At 35.8% G+C, this 23,948-nt stretch overlaps 2 protein-coding genes, 1 long non-coding RNA gene and 1 pseudogene across 4 annotated transcripts; 2 read left to right on the forward strand and 2 right to left on the reverse strand.

Annotated features, from left to right (window-relative positions):
* Window positions 1-133: 133 nt before the first annotated feature.
* On the reverse strand, window positions 134-598 carry LOC142514428 (uncharacterized). The gene has a single exon (XM_075619764.1). The coding sequence runs from the start codon at window positions 596-598 to the stop codon at window positions 134-136; it is 465 nt and encodes a 154-aa protein (XP_075475879.1).
* Window positions 599-3,198: 2,600 nt separating this feature from the next.
* LOC142553895 (uncharacterized) lies at window positions 3,199-11,221 on the forward strand. Its single transcript, XR_012822041.1, has 2 exons — window positions 3,199-3,641; window positions 11,156-11,221. It is a non-coding gene; the product is annotated as an uncharacterized LOC142553895 (long non-coding RNA).
* LOC142553886 (putative pumilio homolog 7, chloroplastic) lies at window positions 3,890-5,563 on the forward strand. 2 transcript variants are annotated; one of them, XM_075664422.1, is made up of 6 exons: window positions 3,890-4,269; window positions 4,318-4,367; window positions 4,437-4,605; window positions 4,682-4,851; window positions 4,920-5,178; window positions 5,269-5,563. In XM_075664422.1, the coding sequence occupies exons 1-6, from the start codon at window positions 4,129-4,131 to the stop codon at window positions 5,353-5,355; spliced, it is 876 nt and encodes a 291-aa protein (XP_075520537.1). In that variant the 5' UTR covers window positions 3,890-4,128; the 3' UTR covers window positions 5,356-5,563. The 2 variants fall into 2 exon arrangements, with proteins under 2 accessions (XP_075520537.1, XP_075520531.1); XM_075664416.1 differs by having other exon boundaries at window positions 3,893-4,367.
* A 4,236-nt stretch (window positions 11,222-15,457) lies between the features above and the next one.
* LOC142514444 (NADPH-dependent diflavin oxidoreductase 1-like) lies at window positions 15,458-16,984 on the reverse strand (annotated as a pseudogene).
* Between the last annotated feature and the right edge of the window lie 6,964 nt (window positions 16,985-23,948).

Genomic DNA, 23,948 nt, shown 5'->3' on the forward strand with positions numbered 1-23,948 from the left:
TGCTTCTTGATATGCCCATCACTGCCACAGAAAAAACAACCAAAACTTTGAGAATCACTAGGATTCTTCTGTTGTTTCTTCGAAGGCTGTGTATCCGTAGCTTCCTTATCCTTTTTTTTCTTTCCTTATCTTTCTAGATAGAGGTATAATGAGCACTTTCTGTCTTGTCTTGCTTCAACCTTTCCTCTTCCTGGACACAATGCGAGATGAGCTCATTCAGAGACCAAGTCTCTTTCTGACAGTTATAGCTCACCTTGAACTGGTTAAACTGAGGAGGAAGAGATATCAAAACCAAATGCACAAACAAGTCCTCAATGAGGTCAAGCTTCAGTGCTTTCAACCTTGAAGCAAGATGAGACATTTCCATAATGTACTCCCTAATGTTGCCTTTACCCATGTACCTCATTGAAACTAGGCTAGCCAAAAGTATACCAATTTCAGAATTTTCAACTTTAGCAAACCTTTTTTCGAGGTCTTGAAGGAAAGCCTTAGTTGTAGCAATGTCGCTAGACATTGTGCCCCTGAATGTTTCTGGAATGGCCCTCTTCATGATCATCATACACATGCGATTCGATCTCTCCCACCTTTCAAACTCCATCTTTTAATCAGAGGGACTCTTATCTGTAACGGCAGGAGGAGAGTCTACCCTTATCGCAAGGTCTAAATCCATGATTCCGAGAACTATCAATAAATTCTCTTGTAATGATTTAAAATTAAAGTCATTTAACATAGGAATAGAATTTATGTTGGAGTGAATATTTGCATGAGTCAAATCTGAACAGAGAACAAAAACAAAACATACATGCTCAATCAAATATCCAAATAAAATAATCAATAAATTCAAATAATGTAAACCCCATAAACAGGATATCGTGCACTCCATTAATGTTTCATCTTTGGACAAAAGATTAACTTGTAAGTGATATCCTGGTGTAGCAGTCAAACACTGATAGTAAATATCATGTCACATAACAACATTCCTTTGGGCCGATTTATTATTCACATGAAAAACCGAACAACTATCACATGTTTACCCCACAAGTGCATATGTAATTATATTAAATATTAACCTTCCTTTGGGCCGATGAATATTCATATAAATCACATATACCTGAAATCCTTTTGTATTTTAAAATAAAATTAATTTCCATAAAAGATGTCACTTTGGCGACATTTTATTTCAATTAATCAATTTTAAAAATACATAAACTTATCATTATTTGAATATTTAACCTTAACCGAACAAAAACAAAAAAGTTTTTTTAAAATTTCGGAAATTCGGTACGACCCGACCCGACCCGAATCCGTACGGTCGGGTCGACCCGTGTCCACACGACCTGGCCCGAATCCGTACCTTTTTAAAAAAAATCCGAATTTTCAATTTTCCTCTAAAATATTTTGTTGAACAAAAACTGGAAAGAAAATAGAAATCTTATACCAAATCTTTAAAATTTACAACCAAATCTATTTACCAAAACTGAAACTTCAAAAGATTTGGTTTTCAACCAAAATATTTTCCAGATCTGAAGCCATAACAAAAAAAAAATTCAGATATGAAGCCTATCAAAATATTTTTCAGATCTGAAACCATAACAGAAATTTCGAGATCTGAATCCAAAAAATATCAAAAAACTTTAAACAAATCTCAATGATTCAAACATGATTGGCTCTGATACCACTTGTTGGGGAAAACCCATAAACCGCAGAATCTATCACGCTAAATCATTAAGAATTTGACTGAAAACTTAAGCGAAAGTGTACCTGAAGCCATAATCCTGAATTCTTTAGAACGTGTCTTGATCTTCCAGATCTACGCGCTTTGAAGAGGCGTTGAGAACGTACTTCAAAACTCATCCAATGTGATCGTCGCAGCTTTGAATGCGTTCCTTGGTATATGTGTCTTGACTTTTCTGACATGCCTCCGGGAATCTCTCGGCTTTAATCTTTGCTGCAACTTCCATTATTGTACTTTTGATCGTACATATATTTGTATTTTTGTGCGTAGCTGGAGTCCACTAAAATAAGCTTGTCTTGATCTGTGACTGAATGGTTCCTAACTGATGTTCCTAACTGGTCATCTGAACTGATCTTCAGTTGGGCTGGTGAAATCAGTTGACTCGTTAGTTGAACTGATTTCACTCTTTCAGTTGAACTGGTCAGCTGGGTTCTTCATCAGCTGGTCGGTCTTCTGAAGGTCTTCTGCTGAACTACCTATCAGCTGGGTAATCAGTTGAACCGATCTTTGAGAAATCAATTGAGCTGATTCAGTTTGGTCGATCAGTTGGTCTCATCAGTTAATCGTCTCGATAGCTTCAGTATTACCTCGCTTAACTGATCAGTTCGAAGCCTGATCAGTTCCAGCTACCTGCGCACTAAGTAAATCATCAGAAACAAAATAACAAGTTTTGTTAACATCAAAATCAAGATTGCGAACATTAAATGTTTCAACAGTATTCATTAATAGACTTTTAATGACTCCATGAAATTATATTAAATACAAGAATTAAAGTCTAATGTACAACTATAAAATTTCAAAAAATATATTTGATTCAATCTAAATATTTTGGATGGACATTTAATCGGAAAATCTCTCACTCAGAGTCTCACAAACTTCTACCAAAATTTTGCTAAAAGATGGGAATTTAGATCGTCGATCTGGTGTGTATGCAAGAAACGTTGTTTTCAAAGACGTGTTTGCTACCTAAAATAGAACGATAAAAGTGTAGTTAGCCAACTCTCTTTATTACAAAAATTGTAAAAATAAATTTTATACAAGTAGTTAAGATATTTCTTCATTTCATTTTGCTATACAAGTGAGAGTCCTATTTATATATTTCTCAGTATGATGGTTCAAATCCATACATGTTTTTTTTTCTCTTGGTTTGTCCTTGATTGGCATTTCATTTAATCTTTTACTTCAATGATTTACCTTCCATTTAAAATTTTACTACGCTAGTCTTGATGATATTAGTAGTTTATATCATATGTCTTCTTATTTGTTTTGTCATAATAAGCTCATCTACAAGCAAAACAGATATATAAGAGATTATTGCATCATTGATAATATACGCTCATCTTATGTCGTGTCATTAGTCTACGGAAATTTTGGTGTTTTTATATTAACACGTATTATATTTTGAGGAATTTGTGTGTGCACATTATCGTTTATTTTTAGTTTTGTGAATACTGATAGGAGGATTCGAATATCTAGAATTTCAATTTTATATATTTTGTTATGTTTTATGGGATAATTGAAATCACTAGAATGCCAATTTTATAGATGACATCACATTATGATGATAATATGTATGCGAAGTTGAACTATATTTTTTTCATTCAAAAAAAAAAAGTTGAACTATTATTTATCCACACCTATTTTCTTATAATTTATTAATATTGTAATTTTTCATGTTTTATTGAGACAATTTATAGGTTATTTGATGGAGTATGCTGATGCAAATAATAGTTCTTCTGGGATTATTCATGCATATGGTACCATTTTCAGGTGTCGCAACAAATAAATAGTGTTTGAAATGTCAAATTCCTTTCTACTGGTGCTAGAGTTGGACTAAAAAAATGTTATTTCGATATTCATGCAATTATTTAACACACGCAGCGCAGTGCATGTGCTTCGGCCGTTAGTTATAAGAAATAATGAAGAACTACACTGTAATTTTGATATATTAATTAAATAGAAAAAATAAAGGAAAAAAACTCAAGTAGAACCTACAACTTAATGTTTAGAAAACAAAGACTCTATCTGCTGAGTTATATGTGATTTACATTAAAACTTTAATATATTATTAATAAATATAATTATTAAAACCGAATGTGATATAAAAATTTAGGGATCTTAAACTCAATTTATAGGTTTTTTTATAAAATATACCGTAAAAAAAAGGCAAAATTAAACTGAAACCCTAGGCGACAGATCTCTCTTTACACAATCCTCAGTTTGTTTCTCTTCCCCAAGAAAGAAAGCCATCGGCGTCCGCTGAAAATCTTAAATTTCCCATGTATGAGTGCGACACTTCAGCGCCTGATCCCGCCGTAAACAGGCCAATCCCTCCTCTGCCGCCGGTGCCATACTCTTTAGACGATTGGAAGGGCTAGTTGTTTTGGAAAGCAATGGATCGAATTGATCACAGTTACTTGCGTCTCATACTCCGACATAGGAAACTGGAAGACATTCAATTGATCTTTTCAGAGTTGAAAGATCAGATATGTCCGTTGATGTTCAATCGGTTTGGCGCCTCTGTAATTCTGGATCTCTGTGAAGTCTGCGACGAACAACAGATGAACCAGTTGGTTTCTTCACTCACTGCTGATGCCCATTTACTCATGCTTGTCTGCCTCAACTCTAACGGGTATGTATGTATGTTAACTTTCAGCTAATTATAATATGCCGATTTCTGGATTTTCGTGTTCCTCTGCAGACATGAGGCTGTGTTGTTTCTTCTCGCGTGTCTCAGGACCCCAAAACAAAAATCTGATGTGATATACGCCTTGCAACCCCTCGTAGCTCAGCTCGTAAACCACCAGTTTGGTTCCGGCTTTATCGGCGTTATCCTCCGTATCTTCCGCGAGACTGCAAAAGAAACTCAAGTATTTGTTGCAGAATTTCATCGTTGTTTTCTTACTTTACCATATTTATGACAACCAGCTATTGTGTTTATCCCAGCCAATACTTGATGCCATAGCTGATATTTTTTTCGAAATGACCACCAATCTGCATGGATCCCTGCTTCTTAGGGAACTCCTCGATTCAAAAGTCTTTCTACTGGAAAGCAGACCGAGTATTCTGCCAAAACTAATAGCCGATGTACATCAGCTGTCTCATCATCCATACGGGTACGTACTCTCTGTGTGTGTGTGTGTCTCAAGTTTGCATACACAATTCAACATTTTTCCGGTTTCAGGTCTGTTGTGCTGGAGGGTGTAATAAGAATCGGGATGCAGGATGTGCAAAGAGATATAGTAGCTCAACTGAGAGGGGATTTCGCCCTCATGTCGATGCACGAAGATGCACGGATTGTAGTGTTGGCTTTGATTATGGAATCCAAGGAAGAACTAGCACCTCAAATATACAATGAGATAGCAAGCAGCCCTTATTTCTCCAGAGTCCTACAAGACCCTTTTGGCAAACGTGTTATCGAACGCGCTTGGACGTGCACTAAGGTACAAAAGACAGTGCTCATCTTTATTTGTTTATTTGCAATCTAGCTAGCTCGAAGTTTGAGGTGAATTCAACGTCATACAATCTTGCAGAAAACCAGTCACGAGATTCTCCCGGTCCCTGATCTCCATGAAGAGAATGTTTGGCCCAAAAAGAAAAAATCGAGGATTCATGTATGATGAGAGAGAAATATGGCTTCATTTATGCTCAGAAACCTTGTTTGTTTGTTTTTGTGTTTCTCTTATGCTTGATATTTATATTTTTTGTGTTTTAGGGCGTGGTTCTGAAGATTAAATGAACGACTTTATCAGTGATTACATTTGTGTTCTGTATTTAAAGTTTCATCCCATCCCAAGCTTGAGTTTTCTCTCTTGGTTTGAATTTTTATTTCCTTCATACCGATTGAATTTCTGTTTGCACCTATTGAGTGATCTTAAAGTGCTTTTCCATTATGAGTCTAGATGATTGATCTTTTGTTTTTATATATATTTTGTGGGAAAAATATTGAATCAGTTATGGTAGCTGAAGAGTGGATCCAGTAAATGAGCTGAAACAAGACGAGATATCTCTCACTATTTAGTTATGTTCGAGGGTTCTAGGGATATACTGCCTCTGGTGTCATGGTGTAACATTTTGGAATTCCAAGAATGTTCGTCCCAATTAACATAAAACACTTGACTGATTTATAATAATAATAAAATTTAAAAGGCAACAGTTATTCTAGCTTCCCATTTACAGAATCATGTTTTCACATCGTCGTTTTTTCTAAGGTCTCTTGTTCTTCGTGCACATCAGTTTTCCCCTCTGCGTTCAAGAGATTTCAGAGACCGATTTGAGGTATGGCCAACTTTCTCCTCCCCAATCTCATCTTCCGCATCTTCTCGATTCATTTTTCGATCCATTATTGTTCATAATACATTTGAATCTTGATGTGAAGTTTGCATCAAGCTGCTACTGTCATCGCAATCTTGACATCATTAGTCAAGGTTATGACCTAATTACTCTTTTACCTAGTTCTTGCCATTAGTTAACCAGATACTCCAATTGTTCTTTGAAATTTCTCAGTAAAAATATGTGTTAGTTTTTTATGCTTATCTGAATCTCAGGACGTGCATATGAGATATAGATGCTTACAATCTAATACAAAGCAAATTTCTCCTTTCCTTCAGTGACCGAGTTTCAAAATATATAAATGACATTTAGCGTTTAATTCATCATATGAATGAATCATCAGATTAAATATGGATATTTTACCCAATTTTTGTGTTTAGGGATCTTGTCATCAAAGTGTCACTGTTGGGTCTGATGCATATATTGTTCTTGATGTGGATCACTATTCTGGATGTTTTATGTTGAATGTGTTGCCAACTAGCATGCATATATTAAAAAGAAGAAACATTTGATTTCCGAATGAGGCAGGCTAAGAGGCTAAGCCTATGAAAACTAGCACTTCAGAAAATATTATAAGCAATAAAAAGTGAGCATAAACATTAATATTAGTCATTGTAATTAGAAAAGTACAAGATGCTGTCGATGTGAAGAAGATTCACTGGCCCATAGCAACAACCACATCACTGGTATGAGTTTTGTGGCATTCCCCCCTTTTCTACGCTGCTCTGTTAAATTGTAGTCTTGCAGTTATTAGTTTTATAAGCTTAAGGGAAAAAATTATTATGGCTAGTTAGATGTATAGATAATTATGATATGCGGTTTGTTTTTCCATGATTGAGATACATACAGAGCAAATGGCAAGGCATTCTAGATCATAGACTTCCTGCTATGGTACATTGATGGAATTTTGTGCTTTTAATCTTACAGATTTGCTGTTTTACAATTTTCTTTTGGGAAAATTGGTCTGTCTAACATGAGACATGCCCAAAATAGAAGCTTCTTCGAATATCATGGTACCATTTTTCTTTTTGGCTGAAGGGCGGTAGACATTTTTTAAAAGATATGCTACCCATATTTTGACAATTCATTACTCACATGTAATTAACTTTGAAGAAAAAACATTTATTTGTTTGAAAATATTTGTATTACTCAAAAAGTTATCGTATCATTTTCTTTTATTATTTATCTTTTCTTCTGAATAAATGCACCTATTTTCCCATTTTCTTGATTTATCACATTTTTCTAAGCTATCAATGATCAGCATTTATTTATTTTTTTAGTGGTGACTTTGTTACCTATTCTCTTTTACGTAGAGTTTGTTACTAGGGTCTAAGTGTCTTATTTTCATTGTCACCTTTAATTTCCGAAGACACATTTATCGTTGTTTTCCCAATGGTTAGATGATACGAATGATTTTACATCTAACTACGCACTTCAACAATTTTATATAGTTTTAGAAAATCTACGACATTCTTTGTTTGGTCGCTTTAAAACTATGCGACTATTATAGTTTGATTCCCATTCTAAAATAGAATTCTGTAAAGGCTTGTTACGTGCGATCGGTCCATATATTTATTTTCTTGACAGTATTCAAATAATTTTCAATCTTGTCATTTCATCATTATTTCGAACAATTTATGTTACCACTCAATAGCTACGAAAAATGAAATTCGTGGATTCTTCTATTCGATAGTAATTTCTCGAGGAATTTGAAAATCTTGAGTGTTTGATTTTTGTAGAAGATAGATTTAGTATTTCAATATCGTTAATCCGATGATTTAACACCTTTATATCGAACTAAACTTCAAAATTTGAAGAAGTACGGGATGAATGGCACGAATCGCGCCTTGAACTTCGCTGATCTTGAATTGAATAAATTTGAAAAAGAACACGATGAACGCCTTGAATCGCGCATTGAACTTCTCGAATTTGATGAGTTTGAATAAATTTGAAAATTAGCACGAAGAACGTCTTGAATTTCGTTGATCTTGAATTTAAATAAGAACATGATGAACATCTTCTTTGATCTTCTTCGATTTGAAGAATTTGAATAAATTTTCAGAAGAACACGGTGAACGTCTTGATTGTCCCTTGAACTTCGTCGATCTTTTTGAATTTTGTTGAATTTTGTGAGCTTGAGTTTAGAGAATTTATGTTTTGAATTCTTCTCCACTTCTTTGTTTATTCGTCTTTATGTGTCTGTATTTTTTCACTGGCCTTTTGACCCTATTTATAATATGCAAATTCTTGTCATTTTCATTTGTCATAATTTGATTAGCGCTTTATGATTATTTTCTGATAATCACAAATATTTAATTAGTGTATTGGTTCTAGATTTTTAATGATTTTTATGGAGTTTAAAAGTATCGAGGTATTCAATCTAGACATTTTTACGCTCCATAAAAGTTTAGTAGTATTCAATGTAAACTTTTGTAGAGTTTTAGAAAGTCATGTAATTCAAACTTGACTTTTTAAAATTATACAAAAGTCTATATGTATTTGAAGGATCGTTTGCAGAGCGAGCATCTTGGGGTGCTTCAAACAAAATATTCTCCAAGAGGTGCAATAGCTCATGTTCTAAGAATGTATACATCGATGAATTAGATCGAGTTTGGAATAGAATCAAGCGGAAAACACTCGAAATAATCCTTCGTTGAGAAACACTGATATGTTTTGTATATCCTGTGTAACTGAATAACTGAAAAATAAATAGATTAGTTTTTGCATTCATCAGTTCAGTTATAGTGAGAACTGAACCGACGGATGCTTTAACTAGTTAAATCAGTTGGAAAACAATAGTTAAACGGTTAAATACACAAGATATGTTTATGGATGTTCGGAGACTTCAACTGCTCCTACGTCACCTCTTCTACCACCTCGGGTAGGATTCACTAGAAGACTTTGATTAATTATAACAAGTGTAATAACCCACTCAGCTTAGAACTTACACTACTGCCTAACTGAACTCCTAGACTAGACTGAAGACAGCACCTTCTAGTCAACACTTCTTTAACGTCTATGTGAGAAAGACTACATACACAAGTTTATTGTCTTTGTGCAAGACTGTATTTGAGTTGTGGTTTTTGTGTGTGTGAGAGAACTGATCTTTGAAAACTACCCGAAAGTGTTCTCACACACTGAGAGAAATATGTTTCTAAACTAAGCATATAACACGATGAAGTGTTCCTTCTGGGCTGATTGCTTCTTGTAAGCTGATATGTAATATGCGTGCCCTTATTTGCTGATGGTCTTGAGCCTATATATATATATAGGCGTTGAGAACGTACTTCAAGACTCATCAAATGTGATCGTTGCAGCTTTGAATGCATTCTTTGGTATATGTGTCTTGACTTTTTTGACATGCCACCAGGAATCTCTCGGCATTAATCTTTGCTGCAACGTCCATTATTCTACTTTTGATCGTACATATATTTGTATCTTTGTGCGTAGCTGGAGTCCACTAAGATAAGCTTGTTTTGATCTGCGACTGAATGGTTCCTAACTGATGTTCCTAACTGGTCATCTGAACTGATCTTCAGTTGGGCTGGTGAAATCAGTTGACTCGTTAGTTGAACTGATTTCACTCTTTCAGTTGAACTGGTCAGCTGGGTTCTTCATCAGCTGGTCGGTCTTCTAAAAATCTTCTTCTGAACTACCTATTAGCTGGATAATCAGTTGAATCGATCTTGGAGAAATCAGTTGAGCTGATTCAGTTTGGTCTATCAGTTGGTCTCATCAGTTAATCGTCTCGATAGCTTCAGTATTACATCGCTTAACTGATCAGTTCGAAGCCTGATCAGTTCCAGCTACCTCCGTACTAAGGTAAATCATTAGAAACAAAATAACAAATTTTATTAACATTAAAATCAAGATTGCGAATATTAAATGTCTCAACAGTATTCATTAATAGACTTTTAATGACTCCATGAAATTATATTAAATACAAGAATTAAAGTCTAATGTACAACTATAAAATTTCAAAAAATGTATTTGATTCAATCTAAATATTTTGGATGGACATTTAATCGGAAAATCTCTCACTCAGAGTCTTACAAACTTCTACCAAAATTTTGCTAAAAGATGGGAATTTAGATCGTCGATCTGGTGTGTACGCAAGAAACGTTGTTTTCAAAAACGTGTTGCTACCTAAAATAGAACGATAAAAGTGTAGTTAGCCAACTCTCTTTATTACAAAAATTTTAACAATAAATTCTATACAAATAGTTAAGATATTTCTTCATTTCATTTTGCTCTACAAGTGAGAGTCGGATTTATATATTTCTCAGTATGATGGTTCAAATCCATACATGTTTTTTTTTCTCTTGGTTTGTCCATGATTGGCCATTCGTTTAATCTTTTACTTCAATGATTTGCCTTCCATTTAAAATTTTACTACGCTAGTCTTGATGATATTAGTAGTTTATATCATATGTATTCTTATTTGTTTTTGTCATAATAAGCTCATCTACAAGCGAAACAGATATATAAGAGATTATTGCATCATTGATAATATATGCTCATCTTATGTCGTGTCATTAGTCTATGGAAATTTTGGTGTTTTTATATTAACACGTATTATATTTTGAGGAATTTTTGTGTGCACATTAACGTTTATTTTTAGTTTTACGAATACTGATTGGAGGATTCGAATATCTAGAATGCCAATTTTATATATTTTGTTATGTTTTATGGGATAATTGAAATCACTATAATGCCAATTTTATAGATGACATCACATTTTGATGATAATATATATGCGAAGTTGAACTATATTTTTTTCATTAAAAAAAAAAGTTGAACTATTATTTTTATCCACACCTATTTTCTTATAATTTATTAATATTGTAATTTTTCATGTTTTATTGGGACAATTTATATGTTATTTGATGGAGTATGCTGATGCAAATAATAGTTCTTCTGGGATTATTCCTGCATATGGTACCATTTTCAGGTGTCGCAATAAAGAAATAGTGTTTGAAATGTCAAATTCCTTTCTATTGGTGCTAGAGTTGGACTAAAAAAATGTTATTTCGATATTCATGCAATCATTTAACACACGCAGCGCAGCGCATGTGCCTCGGTCGCTAGGTTATAAGAAATAATGAAGAACTACACTGTAATTTTGATATATTAATTAAAAAATAAATAGAAAAAGAAAGGGAAAAAAAACTCAAGTTGAACCTACAACTTAATGTTTAGAAAACAAAGACTCTATCTGCTGAGTTACATGTGATTTGCATTAAAATTTTAACACTTTATTAATAAATATAATTATTTAAACCGAATGTGATATAGAAAAATTAGGGTCAATAAAAAATATACGATCCTTTTAAAATTTAATTAAATAAAAGAGATTTTGACTTTTTAAATCGAGAAAAGAGAGTTGAATCTGTTAGTTAGGTGAGCTCATTACTTAGCTCATTAATTAGTTAGTTAGATTTCACCTGAGTCAAATTCTTTGTTTGGGTCGAGCTCGACCCACTCTTCAGACTCTCGACCCAGGTGTGAAAAACTCGATCCAAGTGGGTCGAGGTACTGGGTCGAACTCTTCAAAAGAAGAATGAAAAATAAATAAATAAATAAATAAATAAAAGAAGAAGAGTGGGTTGAACTCTTGCCACTCTTCTAAATTTTTTTAATTTATTTTTATTTTTTAAAATAAAAAAAATATAAGAATAGTGGGTCGAGCTCATACCCACTCTTTTTTTTTTAATTTTATTTTAAAAAATTTTATTATTATTTTTTATTTAATTTTTTTAAAAATAAGACTTTTCTAAATTTTATTTATTTATTTTATTTTTTATTTTCTTTCTCTTCTTAATGTGGGTAAATGATTTATAAATGATACATATAATTTGTAGAAATTTTATAATTTGTATAGCTCGACCCACTCTTCTTAATTTATATAAATTTCATAAATGATACACATTTTATTTGGGTCAATAAAAAATATACGATCCATTTAAAATTTAATTAAATAAAAGAGATTTTGACTTTTTTAAATCGAGAAAGGGGAGTTGAATCTGTTAGTTAGATGAGATCATTAATTAGCTCATTAATTAGTTAGTTAGATTTCACATGAGTCGAGCTCTTTGTTTGGGTCGAGCTCGACCCACTCTTCAGACTCTCAATCCAGGTGTGAAGGACTCGACCCAAGTGGGTCGAGGTGCTGGGTCGAATCTTCAAAAGAAGAATGAAAAAAAAATGGGTCGAGCTCTTCTGTAAGTTATATATGAACTTTATTTTTATTATTATTTAAATGAAAAAATAGTCTAAAAATAACGAGGAACAAATATAACTATAAAATGTACTATAATATAATATTTAACACTTCATAATAGTCTCTTTGATTTGTCAATATGACATAAAAATTTATTTTGAATTTTATTTTTATTAGTAATTTTCAGACATCATCTCTCAATTTTTTTTCCTCAAATTTCTCTATATTTTATTTCAAAATTCACAATTTTTTTCTTCCCTTGTACTTTTTTTTAAAAAAATATTTAAATTATGTAAATACGTAAAAATCACGTGCATTGTTCCTAATAACAATTAAAATTGGAAAATCGAATATCAACTACACCGATCCTTAATTTTAGAGCTACCGATATGGATATGGTATTGTGTACAATACTAGCGTTATATCAAGTAGACCTCATGTGAAATTTACATCATCCAACAGTTGTACATTGCACAATCAACATATGCATTTTACACGCATACACAATAATTAAATAATTTAAAATAGTAAAAATATTATATTTTGGTCACGAGTCATATTGGATAAATTGAAATGTAAGACGATCTTATGAGAGTTTTTATTTGTGTGTATATACTAAAAAAATACACGTGCGTTGCACGTGAACAACTAAACTGCTGAAAATATATGAATGACTAGTAGCATTTATCAATTGAAACAAACTAAACCACAAAAAAAAAAAAAAAATCATGACCATAGACGGTATATGAATCGGAAAAGTTATCATATCCACATGACACATTTTTCAATATTTTTTTTGGTTGATTTTGACAACTCAACAACTCTTTGTCGTAGTTTTTATAATATGCGTATAACTATTTTGGTATACTAAACAAGTATATGATCATCTTTAACACTTATTATGTTATTTAGAATCCTCATCGGGGATCTGACATGCTTGTAGTTTGCTTCTCTATCATGACATTTTTTCGGTTTTCTAGATTGTTTTTATTTGGTAATCTTATATTTCGACTATTTGTTTTTTTTTTTGTTGAATGATTTTTCAGTTTATGACAATCATCAACTGTAACTTCTAAGAAAAAATTCTTTTAGTCGTGATAGGTTTTCACTTGTGAGTAAAAATATGTATAACATATATATCCTTCAACAAGATAACCAAGGAATGCTGTTGTAATTTTTTATAACATCGTGATATTTGTAATATCAATTATTTATATTTAATATCAATATTATTAACATATAGCTTGTTGGGGATCGATATAGAGTTTAGAGGGGAGGGGGGTGGGAGGGGGGGTGAATAAACTATTTCCTTTGTTGGACATTTTTGCAAAGGATGCTAGAATCCTAGTTAAAGATTATAGCTGATCTTTTTTCGAATATATAACCAGCATATCACAATAATTAGTGCGGAAACGATATGAAGGTTTGGGGTGAAAACAATAAAACAGTAGGCAGTAGACAGTGGTTGTTTCTAGAAGTTCGAAGATGAAATCTTCTACGTGTTCCTTTCTTCTGTTTCCAGAAGGTGTCACTAAAAGACTTTGGATATTACAGTACAACTCTTGTACACACCCGCTTCAGTAGGACTTACCCTTAGCCTACTGAAACTCTTAGTTTCACAGAACACAATGTAATGAATATAGCAAAGTTCTGAAAAAGACTCTTTTCCAGATTACAGACTATTCTCAAAGATGTATAAAACGTGAATAGCTTGTGAAGAGGTGAAGAAACAGCAGCACAAAATGATCTCAAAAGATCAGATATCTATTATAAAGCGTGTGCTACTTTTCTATATGTTGAGCTTGAAGATAAGTAGTAGTTGATGATAGCTCAAACTAGCGTTGGAATAATCGCTGTGTTGGTAATGATAATAACGTTGTTTTCTATATAGGGTTGGCACTTATATATATAGAAACTTTGAATCCAACGTCTATAAGCAAAAACGGCTTCTGTGACTTCTGAGTAGAATCAGTTTTATCACCTAAAAAGGGATCCTGCAAAATACTTCAAAACAATCAGTCTTGTTTCATACCAAAACTAGTAAGCATCGTTAAATGTCTTTGTACAACATTAATGGTGTAATTAATACTTGTACTAGGTAAAGTAAAGATAACATTTAAGACTGTAACGATTAAGCAAAAGACGTTAAGTTCTGAAAAGTTTTGCTTCTGCTTTTCTAAGTTCCGATTCTGCTTTTATAAGCCGAGTTCTGCTTCTTATTTTATAAGTCGATAAGTACTTTGAAAAGTACTGCTTCTGTTAAAGCGATACGAGGGCTTCTGCTATTTAAATTGTCTTCTGATTTAGCTATCACGGCCTATTGGTTTTGACTCTCATCACCACAATTTAATTAAGTCTAACAATTTTCCATTTTGTGGTGATGCAAAAACCTAGATGTTAGAAACGATGAAGAACAACAGTTATAATATAAAGTAGATAGCAATTATAACAAGATAATTGACAAGTAAATTTAAACAAAAGAGTTTAAAAGAGATATTAAAAGAGTTTAATAATCCGTTCCGATATCTCTGAATATCGTTTCCTCATCCTGATGAACTTGATTTCTGAAGAAAGATTCTGCATGATGTCCTCTCAAGAATGTCAGAACTCATTTCTGATTGCACCCATCGGATCATGGTAAGAGCGTCTAGTAGCATCGCCCCATGATCTCCTAGGTATCACTGATAGTGCATGCAAGAACCAGTCGATTATGATTAACGTACAGTACGGTCCCTTCATCTCATATATCCCGATCGAATCTGCAACCATTGGTTCATCGAGGGTTGCATATTAATTCGATAACTATGTGATAACTATAATAGTGGCATCGCGTGTACTATTGTAGAACTTCTTCTCCAACGTCCATCTCATACTCTGGCCAGAGATTCCATGCACTATTATTACATTAGATCACATAGGATATCCACACCCGTAAGTGAGCGGTGAATTCCCGACTACAATGCACTGGCTCCTATATATGTCGCAACTATACCCAACCTCGCCACCCGATGACTCTCCTGGAGCCGGTAAACGAGTCAAAGCACAGCCTTAGCATATAGAGCCTCAGTGTTGTCCCGGGTCGTAAGGACTAATGGTGTACAATCATAACCACAGACTTATCTTCTCGATGAATGATAACCACTTGGAAAGTCAGAGGGAGGGTTGTTCGGTATAATCATCATATGACTACCCATCTGTATGTTTGGACATCTCTATGCCCTTACCAAGAAACACAGTACACAACATCACAGATGCTAATCTCGAGCTCAAGCGACCTTTATCCATGTTTTAGGCGGCTGAATCGACTAGGAACGAATTTAGATCATACAGTGTTTACAAATGAGTTTCAACATCGAATTACGATTCATTTGTATTAAAGTATAATCAAGGTCTTTATCTATATTGTTCACATGAGTATACAGATAAAGAAATAACAAACCATGAAAAGTTAAATTATATTAAAATAAAGATTGTTTATTACACTTGAGTCAATAAATTCCTTAGCCAACCGTTGGCTTGCAGGGCATCTACTCTAACACTTTGCTCCCTGATTTTGTGTTGCACACACACTTTATGTGGCTGGTCCCTTCAAAACGCAGCATAGAACCCCCCGCCATTGTCTTCGGATATATAGTACCCCTCCGTTCTGTGAATGTTTCATCCAAAAATCTCAATAGAGAGAGTCATTATCTTTGTTTCTAGTACATAAGAAGAAAAGAAAATGATCGGAGAAGTTGGGTCAGATTCATTTTGAAGTGCTCTTTCTTCCACAAATCCATGAAAAGGTCCACATCCCGTTCCAGGTCCAATGAGGATAAGAGGAAGGGATGGTGGTGGAGGAGGGAGCGGACCTTTCTTAAACCACGCTGCTATTAGTGCATCTGTTGACAAATAAATACAATTTGTGAAAGCATATAAACTGGAAACCAAAGTTTTTTTTGGGTATAATAGATCGAAGTCAGAATATGATTATGGACTAACTCTGCTGAGGATCAAGACTCGCTAGCCATGACGAGCAAAGACCTGCATGTATGGGGTCGTCCATGTCACCACACTTATCGTTAAGTGAACTTGATTTGGATGAGCTGAATGATAAGAAGAGATGGAGAAGGCTATATATAGTTTTTAATGTAGGAACCAATTACCAACCATTTGAAGGGCATCTGCACATAAGGGAAATCCTCCAATACCTACATTACAGCGACCACTGAAAATGAGTATGAATGCATGGTAGGAAAGAATTTAGCAATATTTACAGACGACTGGAACTATTTTTCCTTGGTTCATGTTAAGGTTCCGTGGGACAACTAACAGTTCATTAAGAAAGAAAATCGCAATTTATGCGTACAAACAAATTTATTTCCTTCATGCAAATGGGTTATGGTATATTTTCCCAAATCCCTACCTATATACAAATGGCTTGGTGATATATTTTCTCATATCCAACATATAATATGTCAAATAAAGTTGCAAATCAAGGACACTTCCATTTTCCTTGAAAAATATGAAACATGGAAGGTGAATATCGAATATCTTCCATTTTCCAGGGATTACACGCAGAAAATTAACAATATCTTGTCACCTCTAAAACAGCTCCGATCCTTCTGGTTGTACTGGTGCAGATCATCTCTTCCTTATGGCGAGGCAAAATATTAAAACCTTTCATTCTCATGTTCAGCACTCGCAAAAACACCCATGACCTAAAGAAGCCCATAGATTAGAAACAATACAACTAAACGTATCTTGATAATAAAGCAGTTGTGCAAGATTAAGATATCACGATACATGATACACCAATCAATCAGTGTCGTCGATTCAGAATAATTTGACAAAGCAAAATATACAAAGCAACTGGTATAGCTTACCCAGAGCCGATCTTAACAATATTTGGGCATGAGTCTAACTTTTAAAAAGAGGCATCTGAATCATAATGTGTGTTCATATTTTTTTAGTTCCATAACAAGTTTTCAAATTAAATCAATACGTTAAAGACAATATAAAAAAACTAAATGAATAAAAATATCAAACATGTCCAAAATGATCACTAAAAAACAACACGCCTAAGAGTTTTAGAGCTAAAAATACTAATCAAGTTTGTATAATCAAGTTGTTCAGTAATTTCTTTCTCAATCGATAACTTAGTCAATCCATTCAATCTTTCTTGTGACATGGTTGATCTGAGAAAAGTTTTGATGAGCTTTAACTTTGAGAAACTTCGCTCTGCACTTGCTACTGTGACCGAGACAGTCAACAAGATTTTATAAGCAATATGAGCATTTGGGAAACACCCATCCATTTTCTTCAAGTAATTCACTACATCAATGGTCGATTTTGCTTCTCTTGGTAATGAGCACCTCAAGAATGTCAACTCCGAAAATAGATCATCCCCATTAATATCAGAACAACCTTTATGAGTCAGAATTTTCAAGATTCTTGCAAGACCTCAACAAGGTTTCATCGTCTGCACGTTATAACCTCTCTAGATTGAACAAAAAACCAAATGTTTCTTCATATTTTTGAAACTGTTCAAATCGAACTTTCATAGAAGAACGAGCTTGATCGATTATAAAGAGAAATTAGTTAATTCGAAAAGATTATGCAGCTGACTGTATCACTTCTTCACTGTTACTTTCACCAAATTGTTTCTTTCTTCGAATAACACGTTTATCTCGAAATACAGCTTCAATGCCCATCTCATGTCATTTTTTTAGCTTCAACCATGGCCTTATCGTAACCATCTTCTCTAAATTCTTCAAGAAATAAAACAATTCCTTGTAAAAGTTTTATAGCAACATCAATATTCATATTTTCAGATTGAAGAAATTTGCTCACAGTGTTGATAGAATGCAACAACTTGTACCAAATTACCACACCAAGCAAGAATTCAAAATTCTCAAGTTCATATAACGCTAAGGACTCAGCTTCACTATTTGTTTTGGGATCTTCACTATCATTTGCCAAGTCATACAAAGTATCTCTTATTTATGCAATTTGCTCCTTTATAGGTTTAACACTCTCAACATGACTTTCCCATCGTGTTTGTGACAATGGCTTAACTGTCAAATCATTCACGTGATCTTTGAAAATCTTCCACCGCTTGGTAGAAGATAAGAACAATGTATAGATCCGTTGTATTACTCCAAAAAATGACATAGCCTTAGGACAACAATTCGTCATATCACACAAAGCTAAATTCAGACTATGACAACTAACCGACGAATTCGGTTGGGATTAATTCTAGCAAGCGGACTAGGTCAAGTTATAGTAAATGGACGAACAGTCCAAGTATCGATCCCACAGAGACTATTATTTAATTACTAAGATTCAATTATTTTATTTAATCTAGACAAACAATAACGAGCGATTTGATTATTATTTCAACTAAGTGAATTTTTAAACTAATTTATGCTAATTTAATGACTAAATCAAGTATCAGAGAAGCTTGGAACGTGGGATTTTCAAATTTAAATAGAATAACCGGGAACACACGACGGTAACAAACTCTGATTAAATTCATGCACTGGAATTATTCAACTAGCAATTATTCGCAGTCACGATGCAATCCTCCAAATTGATTATAAATCTATTTCTAGAATTTATAATCCTATTTTCATTTAACAGTCCAATTATTTCTAGTTGAATTTAATTAAACAAAAACGCATGCATCAACGATAGAATTACAGCTGTCGCCTAAAATCGCACACTGAAACCGAATATTATTTCTAGTCGGTTTAACCGTGTGTTGATTAATATTTTTGAAGCTAAATTCAATCTATTCCCTTTCGAATCAATCGAACGATAAACATGCAAATAATTGGCCAAATTAAAAGCACGAAAATTACGCAAACATTAATCAATAACATAAAATAATTTTATGAATCAAACAATCCAACGAATAAACAAAATCAGTCGTTTGCCCCTATCGTGGTCCCGATCACAAGAGAAACTACTCCATAAATTCAAAACTAAAATCAAATTTAATGTTTGAATTCATGTCTGAAAATAAGAAAATAAAAGAGAAGAAAAATCTCAATGACGGTGCGCGGATGTGCGATGTTTTTCCTCTCGTTTCTCCAAGTCGTCGCCGTCTTCAAGAGTCTCAAAGCGTGCGCCTATTTTTCTCTCCAAGTCGGCCGTTTCCCAGAAAATTCAACAACCTAATTAATGTCCAGGTTTTCCTCTTTTATTCCTCTCCAAATCACGAGCCAAATCTTCGCCAAGATCTCGATCTGATATTGCGTACACGGACCCCGTGCTTGCATCAGGGAAAGGGTCCGTGTAAACTTTGCCCCATATTTCTTCCGGAACACTGGACACGGACCCCGTGTAGAGGTCCGTCTTGGGGTCCGTGTACATACTGGATTTTTCTTCTTTCGGATGATGAGGGAGACGGACCCCGTGCAGGGATCCGTCGCCAGGTCCGTGTAGACTCTGTAAGTTGTGTCTCGGCAATTAAATGGCACGGACCTGTCTCCGGGGTCCGTGTCTTGATCCGTGCTTCTTCGGCCTAATTCTTCTTTCATGGTTGAGTGACACGGACCCGTCTCCGGGGTCCGTGTATAGGTCTTTGTTCCTCAATTTTTTTGTGTTCTCTCCTATTTTTTCGGGTATTTCTAATGTGGTGTTGCGAGGCTTGACTTTTCTTTCATTTCTTTGGTTTTCACCCTCTTTTGGTCAAACCTGCAAATAGCCATAATGAGACGAAATAAGCGCAAAACTCGGAATAAAAAATGTCAGATAAGCACGAATACGAAAAAATAAAATCCCTAAAATGCTATATAATTCGTGCTTATCAACTCCCCCACACTTAATCTTTGTTCATCCTCGAACAAATCAGACAAAAATAAAGATGAGAATATTTCAGATTCATAACTCAAGTACCACAATCAAAACTTCTCAATATGTCAAACTCTTTCACCCCCGGTCAAAAGATCACGCTTTGCATATCACAAGATTCGTTTTCGTTGCAATTTTAAGATTCAAACAGTTTACCCAGTAAGGATCAACAGAACAAGATGTGTGTAGTGTGCAGGTCAGACTCGTACTCATCTCCAGCTACTTGGTTTCATGATCACTTATTTTCATTTGTTATCGAGACGCCCCATATGCTTGACTTTCATACCCCTCTCGACTAAATGTTGAACGACGATGACTTGGTTAATAGGTCTTTTCAAGCTTATAACGTAAGACCACGGTTCACGGTTACAATAGAAGGTATGGAAATCAAAAGTGAGAGAGAATAAAAATATAATCATGCAGCACAGTCATCCAACTTTTGACTTATCACCAATTACTGTATTTTCATCGTTTTCAGAGCTCTATCGTCTCCTTTTCTTTCTCATTGTCCATCAACTTTCACCCACGCATTTTTTTTTCATGAATAAAGATTCATCGACTCCTTCACACATAATTTTTTCAACAGGAGGTTTATTCCTCTCACATGTAGGTAGAAAAAAGTGTATAGGCTAAGATTCAGGTAGTTGATGCGGGACATTGAATAAAGTACGAATGGGGGCTAATTGTGTGTCATTGACACACACCATTCGATTTTTACAGGCTCAAAAAGGGTTACTAGAGACAATAAATGATGTATCGGTCAGGCTTGAAAGGCTCAAACGTTTCAAAGATTGCCTAAATCATCCCTACGTCACCATCGTTCGTATTTTCGCTTCGAGGGCTAATCAGACAAGTTCTAGGGATCGTTGTTCGATTTCTCTCTTCTTTTTTTTTTAAGTTCACATTTCACCAATTCATTATCAATAAGTAAAAGTTTGACCACGTGCATTGAACAAAATGTTGACACAGAACTGGTTCATGTTTGACTCTTTCCTTGAAACTACGACTACTCTCATTCAATTACTAGGGGTGAAACTATTTCCCGGGTGATCCAAAATCTAACAAATTAATCCGATCATCAAGTGAAACAAGAGTTCTTAGTCTAAAAATAGTTCCATCCTACTTGAAAAGTGTTGTTAAGTGTTGTGCAACGATGTGAAACAAGACTGACCCACCCCCACACTTTGATCACGACACTTCCCTCAGTGTAAAAGGATATAAAAAGAACTATCAAGAATGTGAAAACAAAAACACTTCCCTGGTAAAATGTCGAGTACGTGGTGGAAAGAGGTGGAAATCAGCAAATCCTGAAAGAATGACATCGAATACACCAAAAACCGTAAAATGTAATATACAAAAACACGCAAGCGCTCCAATAAAGTCCAAAAGATAATAAACATAAATAGCATGTCCCAAAACATCAATAACAACGAACGAAATTTCGAAGTTAAACAAAATGAATACAATCCTCCACATAGTCTAAAATAAAGATACTCCCCATCGTCTGACCCCAGCTCTAAGTCATCTAAGGCATCTAGTGTAGATCTGTCCCATGGTGGTGCATAAGCGTCGGGGGACTGTTGCTCGAGTCGGGCCAAGCGGGTGCGTATGTCGTCCATGCAGTCAAACATAGACGAGAAAACATGTCATATACCTCTGGGGGCACGCTGTCGCGGGGGCATATCTGCCTGAGGGCCAGCGCGATCATCGAGAGCTGCTTCTTCCTCTGCACGAGCGTCCCAAGCTCGGTCATCGATGGCAGTGGGGGCACCGGCGGGTCGCGGGGGTGAGGAGTGATATGGCGACTCGTAGGGTTACGATACCAAGTACCCCGGCGGAAGATGAAGTACATGCCCTTGCATGGCCTGGGGTGTGAGCATCTGTGTAGAGGTGGGGAAGAGGAATGTCTCGCCATTGAGATTGACGCCGTGTGCTGCTAAAATCCGGGAGATGATGATCGGAAAAGGAGCATATGGCCGCTTGTTCTTGGTGGGGTCAATATGTGCGACAGAGCGCATATGGGTGAGGATAATCGAAGCCACCGGAATCGCAGGTATAGCCCCCAATACATTCAGCATCTTATCAATAATGTACAAGTCCATAATCCGGACCTCGTTGTTCCCCGCCTTGCTCGGTAAAATGTTAGCTCCCGTGAAATAACAGATAAGGCGATCAAGCAACGGGAGGGAAGTGGGAAGGACGCTCGAGCGAGAACCGGTCGGAGTAGTGAAGTAGTCCAGATGACGTCGGGCCTCGGGGATTCGAAAAATGATGTCTGAGAAGATCATATCGAGCTGATTGTGACTCACCGTAGGGCCCTCATTTGGCACATTCAACAGATTGGCTAGAGTTGCGGTATCAAACTCGATGAGCACCCCCTTGACGAAAGTGCGGACCCGTTGCAACCCAGTGATATTCTTGTCTTCGAAATTGGCATAGAATTGCCATACCAACTCGGGAAAGTAGGGACCGGTGATGTCCAAAAGTGATCCCCAACCAAATTTATCGAACTCGGCTCGGAGTGGCACCTCGACGTCAATCCTAGGATGTATAGAGCGCTCAACAATTACGGCGTTCCCGTGAAAGGCCGAGTAACCATTCAGAATTCTGGATGGAGGTGAATCTAGAGGAGTCAAACTCGACGCTGGTGTGTCTAGATGATGAGGAGGCACCGCTTCGTGCCCGCTTACTGGTTAGGCGACGAGGAGGCATGATGATGTAAACGGCTAGACTCACAGAGGCAATCAAAGAGGCACAGCAATCCCAACATAGAAACACAATTCAATTGATCCCGAGCAACCAAATTAATACACAAGGCAACACTAACGCAAGGAAAACAACACCCCCAGTCGACGGACAATAATCTCCTATCACAATTCAATCCCAACTAATCCACAATGACGATATGACAGGCCTCAGACAAACTAGATCCAACAAACCAACACACGACGAACGAAACCCAAGCATTAATCGAACCAATTCGCAATAAATTTATCTCTTCTACAGTAGCATAAAATTCCCAACACTGATAATCGCCAATTTGAGAAAAGGGGTAGCCACTCTTACCATAAACTCGAAGATGATGATGAAAGCACGGTGAAGTGGTGTGGTCCAGCGGTGGTCGGCGACGGGAGGAGGTGGCGAGTGGCGGCGGTGTTTGGTGTTTTTCGGGTGGAGGCGGCGACGGGAGAGGTTGTGGAAGTGGAGTGGTGTGTTGCTCAAGAGGATGCTAGAGTAGGTGGTGGTGTAAGAGATGGCGACGGGAGAGGCGCGAGGACGGCGGTGGTGCGGCGGCGTGAGGGGTGGGTGGTGGAGATGGAAGTGGAAGAGATTTTAGGGATTTATGGGTTTGGGGAGGAAGAATCGCGATTTTGTTCTGGGAGGTCGCGAAAATAAGCGACACGGACCCCAGACCCCGTGCTGGGGTCCGTGTATAGGTCCGTGCACCCTCGGGATTTGAGAAATTCTGAGAAGTGAAAGACACGGACCCCGTGCAGGGGTCCGTGGTAGCATCCGTGCAGACTCGGGAGTTTGGCATTTTTGAAGGTTAAGCACACGGACCCCGTGTAGGGGTCCGGGTAGCCTCGGTATCAGAAAACGAAATTTTCACCCTTCTTTTTTGGTGTTTTTTTTTTTTTGAAAAATATACGAACCAAACCCAAATGTGATGTCATGCATGTACAATTCTATAAATCTAAAGATCAAATTTGACACTCAATAAAGCACACAAGACGCAAGAATTGTACAGAAACTTCCCTGGTCAATTTGAGGTTTTGAAACCGATCGCCCTGATAAATTCTCCCACGCTTGAGACATTCCACCGCC

This window comes from Primulina tabacum, chromosome 1, assembly GCF_025594145.1.
Source record: "Primulina tabacum isolate GXHZ01 chromosome 1, ASM2559414v2, whole genome shotgun sequence".
NCBI classification, from domain to species: domain Eukaryota; kingdom Viridiplantae; phylum Streptophyta; class Magnoliopsida; order Lamiales; family Gesneriaceae; genus Primulina; species Primulina tabacum.